We start from the raw sequence: 9,887 nt of genomic DNA, 5'->3' as shown, positions 1-9,887 counted from the left end.
CCCCACGGCGCCGGCGGATGCTAGACGCCATTACTTCCCGCGCGCGGCGGATGCTAGACGCCATACTTCCCCCGGCGCGCGCGGAATGCTAGACGCGCATACTTCAAGCCGCGCGCGGCGGGATGCTTAGACGCGCATACTTCCCGCGCGCGGCGCATGGACTAGGGACGCCATACTTCCCCTGGCGCGCGGCGGATGCATGAAACGCCATACTTCCCGCCGCGCGGCGGATGCTAGACGCCATACTTTTGCCCGCTGGAGCGGATGCGTAGACGCCATACTTGCCCGTGCGTGGCGGATGCTAGACGGATACTCCGCCGCGGCGGATGCTAGACGCCATACTTCCCCGGCGCGCGGCGGATGCTAGACGCCATACTTCCCCAACGCGCGGCGGATGCTAGACGCCATACTTTCCCGCCGGGAGCGCGCGGTGGGAGTGAGGCTAAGACGCACATAGCGTTCCCCCGCGGCCGCGGCGGATGCTAGACGCCATACTTCCCCGCGCGCGGCGGATGCTAGACGCCATACATTCCCCGCGCGGCGCGGCGGGATGCTAGACGCATACTTCCGCGCGGCGCGGCGGATGCTAGACGGCCATACTATCGCGGCCGCGGCGGATGCTAGACGCCCATACGGTCCCGTTGAGCGCGGGCGGATGTAGACGCCATAGCTATCCCCGCTTGGCGATAGCTAGACGCCATACTTCCCCCGCACGCCGGCGGATTTGTGACGCCATACTCGCGCCGCGGGCGGATGCTATACGGGCATACTTCCGCGCGCAGGGGCGAGGGTGCTAGACGCCATACTTCCGCGCGCGGCGCATGCTAGACGCATAACTTCCCTGCGCAGCCGGCGCGATGCTAGACGCCATACTTCCAGCGCGCGGCAGGATGCTAAGACGCCATATCGCGGCGCGCGGCGGATGCTAGCGCGGCATTCTTCCCCTACCGCGCGGCGGAATGCTAGACCATACGTTCCCCCGCCGCGGAGGATTGCTAGCGCATTACTTTGGCCGGTGGGGATGCGTAGACGCCCATTACTTCTCACCGGGTGCGTGGCGGGGCAAGAGATGCTAGACGCGAGCATACTTCGCCGCGCGCGGGCAGATGCTAGACGCCATACTTCGACGGCGCGCGGCGGATTGCAGACGCCATGACTTCCCGACCGCGCGGGGGTGGAGAATGCCTAGAAAGCGCGAACATACTTCCCCCGCGCGCGGCGGATGCTAGACGCCATACTTCCCGCGCGCGGCGGATGCTAGACGCCATACTTCCCGCGCGCGGCGGATGCTAGACCGCCATACTTCCCCCTGCAGCGCGAGATCGCGCGGATGCTAGACGCCTTACTTCCCCCACCGGCGCGCTGCCCGCCGGGGAGCTTAGACGCCATACTTTTTGTTGTGCCGGCGCGCCGGGAGGATGTGCTAGACGCCTACTTCCCACTGGCGCGCGGCGGGATGCATAAGACGCCATACTTCCCCGCGCGCGCGGGAATTGCCTAGACGCCATACTTCCCCCGCGCGGCGGATGCTAGACGCCATACTTCCCGCGCGCGGGCGAGAATGCTAGGGCGGGCAGAAGACATGACTTCCCCCGCGCAGGCGGGAGTAGAGCGAGATTGCTAGACGCCATATTCCGCGCTGCGGCGGATGGCTAGACGCCATACTCCCGCGCGGCGTGGGGACGGGGAAGATGCTAGACGCCATACTTCCGAGGCGCGCTGCGGGAAGAGTGCATAGACCGCATACTATCCCCCGCGCGGCGGGATGTAGCGCCATACTCCCCCCCGCGGCCCCCCCCCACTCCCGGGCGCGCGGCGGATGCTAACGCCATACTTCCCCCGCTGCCGCGCGGATGCCAGGACGCGACATACTTCCCCCCGCGCGCGGCGGGGGAGGATATGCTAGACGCCATTACTTCCCGATGGCGCGCGGCAGGGATGCTAGACGCCATACTTCCCGTATGGCGCGGCGGAGAAGGATATGCTAGACGCTACTTCCCGGCGCGGGACGGGAGATGTAGACGCATACTTCCCCCATGCGCGGAGCGGAGGGATGCTAGACGCCATTGAACTGATCGAGCAGCGGCGCGGCGGATGCTAGACGCCATACTTCCCCCGCGCGCGGCGGATGCTAGACGCCCATACGTTCCCCATTGAGATAGGCGCGCGCGTGCTGAAGACGCGCATAGCTTGCCCGCGCGCGGACGGGAGGGGAGGGAGAGTATGCAGACGCCATACTTCCCGCGCGCGGGCGGATGCTAGACGCCATGACTTCCCCGCAGCGCGGCGGGATGCTAGACGGCCAATTGAGCTTCCCCGCGCGCGGGCGGATGCTAGACAGCAATACTTCGCGAAGCGCGCGGCGGATGCTAGACGCTAGCTATACTTCCCCCGAATGCGCGGCGATATGCTTAGACGCCATACTTCCGGCGCGCGCGCGGCGGTGCTAGACGCACATACTTCCCCAGCGCGCGGGCGGGGGAGGATGCTAGACGCATACTTTGCCGAGAGAGGCGCGCGAGCGGGGGGATTCTAGACGCCATAACGTTTCCCGGGGCGCAGCGAGCGGAGGCGGAGAGAGATGCTAAAGACGCCATACTTCCCGCGCAGGAGGAGAGAGGAGAGGAGAGGAAGAGATTAGTGCTGCACGTACGTAATCTGCTTGGTCGCGCTGTAGAGTGAATGAAGAGATTGAGTAGTAGGCGCGGCAGGGAAGCGACAAGCACAGCGACGACAGCTGATGTAGACCATAGCACCACTGATGTCGGAATGCTCGTCGATGTCCCATGTGCCACCGTGCGCCATGTAGGCAGTCGGTAGCTCTGTCGCGGGGTCTCCACTCACGCCGCCGTTATGCGCTCCCAGCGCTGTGCAGACGCCGTCAATGCGGGGACTCACCCCCTGCTGTGGGCTTGAATCTCTGCAGCCCCCAGTTCCTTCAGGGTATAGTGGGTTTCTCAATCTTTATCGCGCTTCGCATCGGAAGCTGGTATGGCTTCCTCGCGATGCTGCTGCTTGCCAGCGTAATGGGAAAGATAAGGATCTGATTGTCGTCGAGGTGGATGTTCGCAATGCCATAGTGCGGAGGCAGAAATATGACAAGCACCTCCAAAGCACGATCCCAACACCAGGCCCATCCCCCCGTGGCATCGCGCGCGATGTGGATTGCTGTCGGAAGGAACTGAACGCTTGCGGATGCTGCGGACCTCAGTATATCCCGGCGAGGGCGTGCATTGCCGGTGTGCGCCTGACCACAGCACATGACGGCGTCCGCCGATGTGTTCACGTAACGTCAATCGTCGACTGCCAGTCTTATGGAAAGTTGCGGCGCACTCACGACAGCGCCGAAAAGTACGTGCAACGAATGCCTGGATACATAGAGTCACCTCCGCCGAGAGGGAGCGAGAGAAGACCGGGGCAGGAGCGAGGAGGCGGAGAGGGAGGAGCCGAGAAGAAGAGAGATGAATGGTCGGCGGTTGCCATCTAGAGCGACATTCATGACACTTAAATATACGCCAGTGTAATCTCCCCCCCTTAATCCATTATATATGATATCATAATAAACTCACAAACACACAAACTTAATTTTGAGGCTGGCGAAGATACAGAAAAAAATAAGAATAAAAATCATGGTTTCAGCGTCCGTTTTATCAGACTAACAATACAGCTCTCCAACCTTTATAGCACGGCAGATGGATAGCAGGTCAGGTAATAAAGTAGAGGTTAATAGACTTTCATTTGATTTTTTAAGTGGACCCATGGTATCCGATGTACAGTAGTTATGCAATAACAACTTCCACAGTAACAGCCTAGCATAGATAGCATATAAATTGACAATTATGAGGAGAATAAATTTTACAACTATCGATAGTAAAACGTAAATTTTATATATATAAATACATTCAATAACGGTAATTGCCATTTCATCTGGCATCCGCGTGTCAATCCGCAGTTAAGAAACACAATGAATATTAGTTCTAAAGTCTGTGACGTCACAGCCCCCTGTTGAAAACACTGCCATTATGTAACATAGTTGCGTGTGGTGTATTTAAGATGGAGACAGGAGAGAGGATAATTTCAATGATTCTAGGTGATTACTCAGATGAGATGATATTATATATTGACTTTACCAGTTGGATGTATAGTGTTTGAGCCTAAATAATGACACAAAGTTAAGAAAAATTGAGGAGAATCGTCTGAAAAAGCCAACGCGGAGACGTCGGCACACACTTCTGCGAGAATTCAGGAGCAGTCACATTCATGGGAGGAACTGCGAAGCTTCGGCAAGGTAACCAGATAGACTGTAGAACAAATACTGGTGTTGCTTGTAAGTGTTTGGTGAATTAATGGAGTCGGCACCTGAATGTATTATGGCTGCATGAGAGATGAAAGACAGGGTTATTGTAGACCAGTTCAACGAGACCAGGTGAGGCATGCGAGCTACACTGTATCACCGCGCTTATCACGCTCGTCGGTCAGAAATTCGACGATGTATCTGGTACTTGTACAAACATCTCTACGCAAGTCATGACATGTATATGTATGTACCATGAATATAAGTACATTATACAGGCTACATGTTTGTTGTGATGCTGTTAACAATACTTTCACCTTAGCCATAACATATACTTGATGGTGGCGTGTTAGCCAGCTGTTTACGCTAATGCGTGTTTCAACATGGGGCTGTGACGTCACATGACCTAGATTAATATTCATGTGTTTCTTACAAATTGGGTGCCAGATTTGAAATGGAATACGTTATTGAATGTATTTCTATGTATAAAAACGTTACAGAAGTTATAAAATTTGACTTCAATTGTCCTTTAAATAGCAATTACTACCATATTAAGGAGTGTTTGTCAACCAAAAAGTCTCATAATGCATTGAAACCTGCACTTTTCCAAATGTGAAATTAGCTCATTATTAGATAACCATTATCAGGACATAATTGGAACGATAAATGAAGAAGATCTAGTATTCTAAAAAGGCACCACGTGTTATTGCTTACCTTCTTGATTAAGAGCTTCTGCACTAATGGTGAGCGTGTGAAACATGGTCCAGAGCCCACAGGGGTAATTTCGGAACTGTGGCTTACTACCCAGGCAGCCAACCCACCTGACCGTAGGTGGTAGGTATGCATCTGGATTCTACAACATGATCTATATTAATCTACCCATCCATGCATCAACCCTGTCACAGGGTGCGAAATTAACGGGAGTCCGGAGTCAAATACTCCCTGATTTACTGTCAAACTCCCTGAAAATTCTCCAATACTAACTAGTTCGTTCCATAGCACGGCCTCGCGGAATTACTGTATTTTTTCAGCAAATGTCCAGACCCAATTTGGCAGACGTGCAACCGCATGAATCTTCAAAATAAGCACACGCGTTATTGTTAATATCTTTAGTTTTGAACGTCAGGCTGCGGACTCCCTCATATTGCTGCAGACTCCCTTGTTCAAAAGTTAATTTCTACCCCTGCTGTCTGTGTCAGCTCCAATCTCCCTTTCTGTCAGCCTCTCTCATTAGCACTCTCCCCCTGTTTTTCCCTCCATTATTCAATCTATCTCTTTCTCCCTCATAGTTGTTAGCATGACAGCTGTACATACCTGTTCTCTGATGAAAGCAACAAGCTCAGCTGGATCAAGCTCCTCTTCAGCTAAGTGAAGCCAGTCTAGGAGACGTTGAATAAAGTTAAGCACGTGTGGCTGTCCTGGAAAGTACTGAAGAAAACATGTCAAGGCATTATTAACTACAGCCATATCGTGCTGCCATCTATGTACCAACCCCGACTAAACCCAGCTTTATCTGTATTTGTAATGTACAAACACTTAAATAGTAGCCACCGTATTTACCTTCACTCACAGTAAGACATGATACGGTTCCATCAGCTATTCAACAACTACAATATTTAAATAATTATGGTTTACACACACAATTACTACATGATTGATGTAGGGAAATTTCAATTTCCGCTTTACCAATATAAAAAGCAATAATAGTTTTTCTGAGCATATATTATAAACTATGCAATAGATGATTATATATATATACACTCAAGCTTTTGAAGGGGTACTAATAAGAAGTGCATGTTTACTATATAAGGAATCCAATGAACTACATGTTTAATTTGTACATGAGATGTCTCTCAACGCTCAAGTTGAGAAATTTCTTGAAATATTCTGTACTTAGGCCTAATTATGTGACAAAAATTTCGAATTTTAATGTAAATATGGTATTTTAGATATTTCTCAATTACCATAAACAATGTAAAAGCAAACAACTTTTGCTACAAGTTATGCAGTTATATTTACTGAAATGAAAGTGTCAATGAGACTGTAGCTCACCACAAAAAGGACACAAATGAGTGAGTGAGAAGAAGTCAGTTTTAATTGAGCAACCATCGACGTACATTATAGAAACATAGAGTATATATGGGAGAACTCCCATTATATACTCTTGATAATTATATGTGTAATTTTTTATGTGAAAATAATAAATAATATTATATATAAATTACAAATAATTTATAAACCAAAATGAATCACAATTTGTGAGGGTAGACGGCGCTATACCCGCTTTGATGTTTCTTAGCATAAATCATTATATCATAATAATGAAAGTGTCAATGACACTGTAGCTCACCACAAAAAAAGGACACAAATGAGTGAGTGAGAAGTCAGTTTTAATTGAGCAACCATCGACGTACATTATAGAAACGATTGCCATCTGTATAGCGCAATAATAATTTATAAACCAAAATGAATCACAATTTGTGATGGTAGATGGCGCTATACCCGCTTTGATATTTCTTAGCGATGGCATTCGAAATAAATAGGTTAAATGCTGCGTTCCGACATGTTTTGTAAAACTTTACTTTAATATAGACGTTTTATCGGCAGGGTGGAGAGATTCTCCCTCCTCTTCTCTTCACTTACTCCCTCACCTTCTCTTCCACCACGCCCATCACACAATACTAGTACTCTCCCACTATCCCTCTTTCCCATCCCACCTCACCATTCTCCCTTCTGCCCCTTCCCTCCCTGACCAGGCCCCAGCTTCTCCCCATCACTACCTGTCCTCACCACCAAACAGACAACATTCTCCCTTCTTCCCTTCCTCCTCCTTCACCATCTCTTGCACAGCTGGAAGTGACTCACAACAACACGCGATACAACTGGCTTGGCTCTATAACCACAAAACCACGTGACCTAAAATTATGCAAATTATCTGCCTGTACCACCGGCCTGGAAATATAGACACACACGCCATTTGGATTAGCAGTATGGTCCTTTTTGCAATTTGGGTTTCTCCTGTACATCAGAGTTCACACAAACAGTTACCAAATTATGACGAAGTTTAGTATTTATACCCCAGCCAGTTAGACACAAGGGTCGTAAATAGCGTTACTCCCACACTAACACCCAAAAAACAAAATTTCCAATGCTTCTTGTGCACAATAACAGCATACAATATATACTAAAACTGATTTATTAGTAGTAGCTCTAAAAACACTCACGTTTTTTTTTTTTAATATCATATACTTGAGCCAACCTCTCGTAAACCTGCCCCAAGACACAACCACGCCAAAGTAGGACGAGTCAATTCGCCGGTCGGCCTTTTCCTAAATCGAAGAACACTTAGCGACATATGAATAGGCATACATATAATTATCTAACTTTATATTCTAGTGCTCATCTCTGATGTAAATATATAATCTGCTTATCCTCATGTGACACCTAACTACCTCGTCTATGAGCATCAAGTGCAAGCTTTCATATGAAACGCTCCAGTATTAAAATAGTGCTAACATTAATTTTCGTTATAATATAAACACGTACTTGAAGCCATTTACTCTATGAGGGTGATATTCGGAATAGAAATTCAACGGCTCAATGGAAGCAGTCCATTTCACGCAAAGCGCGATCATTAAAACAGTTGGAAACACAGCCTCCACGCAGGTGCGTGCACAGAGCATTGGCGCAAATTTCGAGATACCTTCGTAAGCACAATTCATATTCAGGTAGGCCTGTACTGTCAGTATTTGGACGCATCGCTTGAAACTGAGAACCCTCGCTAAGTGCGCATGCGCGCCATGCTCTTTTGTTTTTCTCCTTGTTTTCTTTTTGTTTGAATCTTGTTTTGCGAGGGCCGGTAGGAAAATAGTAGCATGCTCTTTTGTTTTCCTTTTGTTTCGCCTTGTAACTGAACACAGCATAACACAGTCTTACTAACTCTACAATCATTGCAAATTGTTCAATCAAATATTTTCCATGAGTGACCGTGGCCGCCATGTTTGTTTATTGGCCGACCGGTTTTTCCGATGGGCGAGATGCGCAGATGACTACTGCCATGCTGCGCATCGCCCTTGCTAAACAAGAGGCGCGTGCGGCGCAATGCGCACGTTTTCAGGAGCGTCCAGTTCGGGCGAGCGTCCAAATACTCACGGTAGCAGGCCTACATCCTTAAAAGCAGAGATTTTATTCTCAATAACATTAAAAATTATTTTCCAATATTATTGTCTATAAACAAGTTAATACTAAGATTGCAAGGTCTTGTCATTTTATATAGTGCTAGGCCACAGTTATGGGTCTTTGGAAAGGCAATAAACACACAGGGTTCTCAATCATCCTACTAGTGACAGTCGAAGATGGCGCCTCCCTTCTTGAAGATTGGTATATTTTTATTTCTAGTTACTGAATCAGAGTGACACTTGCAAGGGTGGTAGTGCTTAAAATGATTCACACGCACTTTGAAAATAGATAGTTTCACTCCCAATCTTTTGCTGAGCCAATAGTAATTTTGTTATTTCACGTGCCGCAAACATGGGTTTCAAAAGTCATTTTGATTCTTAAAATCTGTGTGCTTGTGTCACTAGTATAAAGAGGTAAAACATGTTGTGTCCTAGCTAGAGTCTGCATAGGCTTGGCATAATTTTTGGGTAACTCTGGGCCTGAAATTCCTGTTAACGAAGAAGACCAGCTAACAAATGAAATTCTTTGTTGCTTTTCAAGCCTCTCCCACCAAGTCTTGTCTTTTTCTTCGCTGCTGTAGAAATGAAATGTGTGTTATGAATGCTTACTGTTGATGCTCTTAGTGCTGTCCACTGAGCTAAACCTATGTGGCCTTGTAATTTTTAGGCTGCAGGCATGGCACACAAGAAAGTGAAGGCACTGGCACACAATGAAGAGTCACTCCCAGATAATAAAGTCTTTTAAAGGAATTGAAGTCACACGACTGGCCCCACCGTCTATCTTGTACAACGCGAGCGGCACACACAGGCCGACAGCTCAGTCAGTACGTGTAGTGGAATTTCTTTGATAAATTGGTTTGTAATTATGTTCAGCAGGTGTGTAAATGACATAATACAGCCTTTTTTTTAGCATCACCTTGACATCGTCAAGGCCTGAGCTATTGTCATCGGGTCGTCGTTCGTCATACGTAGCGTCCGTACGTCCGTCCGTCAACGAGATTTCGCTACGGTCAACGATAACTCGGGAACGCTGTTTTGACCGCAACATGTTTGAAATTCGGTATAGTTGTTACTGAGCTAATGCTCCCATATTAAATCCCATATTTTGGAGCAACCGCCAGTTTGAACGTACTTTTCGAGCCACGGCACAATTTTTTGGCAAAATGGGAATCTGCCATTAGTGCAGTTCAGGTCAACGGATTTTGCTCATTTTGGTATGTGAGATGAGTTAAGGGCTACGGGTTTTGAATTTAAAAAAAAATATGCAAATTAGGTAAGGTTTTTTGGCAATTATATAGGGCATATTATAATAGACACCGATAACAGATATGAGTCCTGTGGTGTCCACACTCGACTGTTCGTTTTATCGCAGATTTTATTGACAATATCTTTTAAAATCGCAAATTGGATTTCAA

The 9,887-nt window shown here is 48.2% G+C and overlaps 1 protein-coding gene and 1 long non-coding RNA gene across 2 annotated transcripts in view; one reads left to right on the top strand and one right to left on the bottom strand.

The window, feature by feature from the left end:
* The window catches only part of LOC106812440 (sulfhydryl oxidase 1-like), a gene marked incomplete in the record, with an annotated part of 35,322 nt that overhangs the window by 1,153 nt on the left and 24,282 nt on the right, over positions 1-9,887 (bottom strand). The window contains 2 exon segments of the mRNA XM_014816326.1: positions 5,009-5,147; positions 5,609-5,722. Coding sequence (XP_014671812.1) covers positions 5,009-5,147; positions 5,609-5,722 — 253 coding nt within the window.
* LOC106812445 lies at positions 1,646-2,135 on the top strand. The gene is made up of 3 exons (XR_001394334.1): positions 1,646-1,676; positions 1,937-1,959; positions 2,084-2,135. It is a non-coding gene; the product is annotated as an uncharacterized LOC106812445 (long non-coding RNA).

Source organism: Priapulus caudatus, unplaced genomic scaffold (genome assembly GCF_000485595.1).
Source record: "Priapulus caudatus unplaced genomic scaffold, Priapulus_caudatus-5.0.1 Scaffold649, whole genome shotgun sequence".
In the NCBI taxonomy this organism is placed as follows: Eukaryota; Metazoa; Priapulida; class Priapulimorpha; order Priapulimorphida; family Priapulidae; genus Priapulus; species Priapulus caudatus.
The sequence above is the reverse complement of the archived record's forward strand: the minus strand, read 5'-3'. Positions and strand labels throughout refer to the sequence as shown.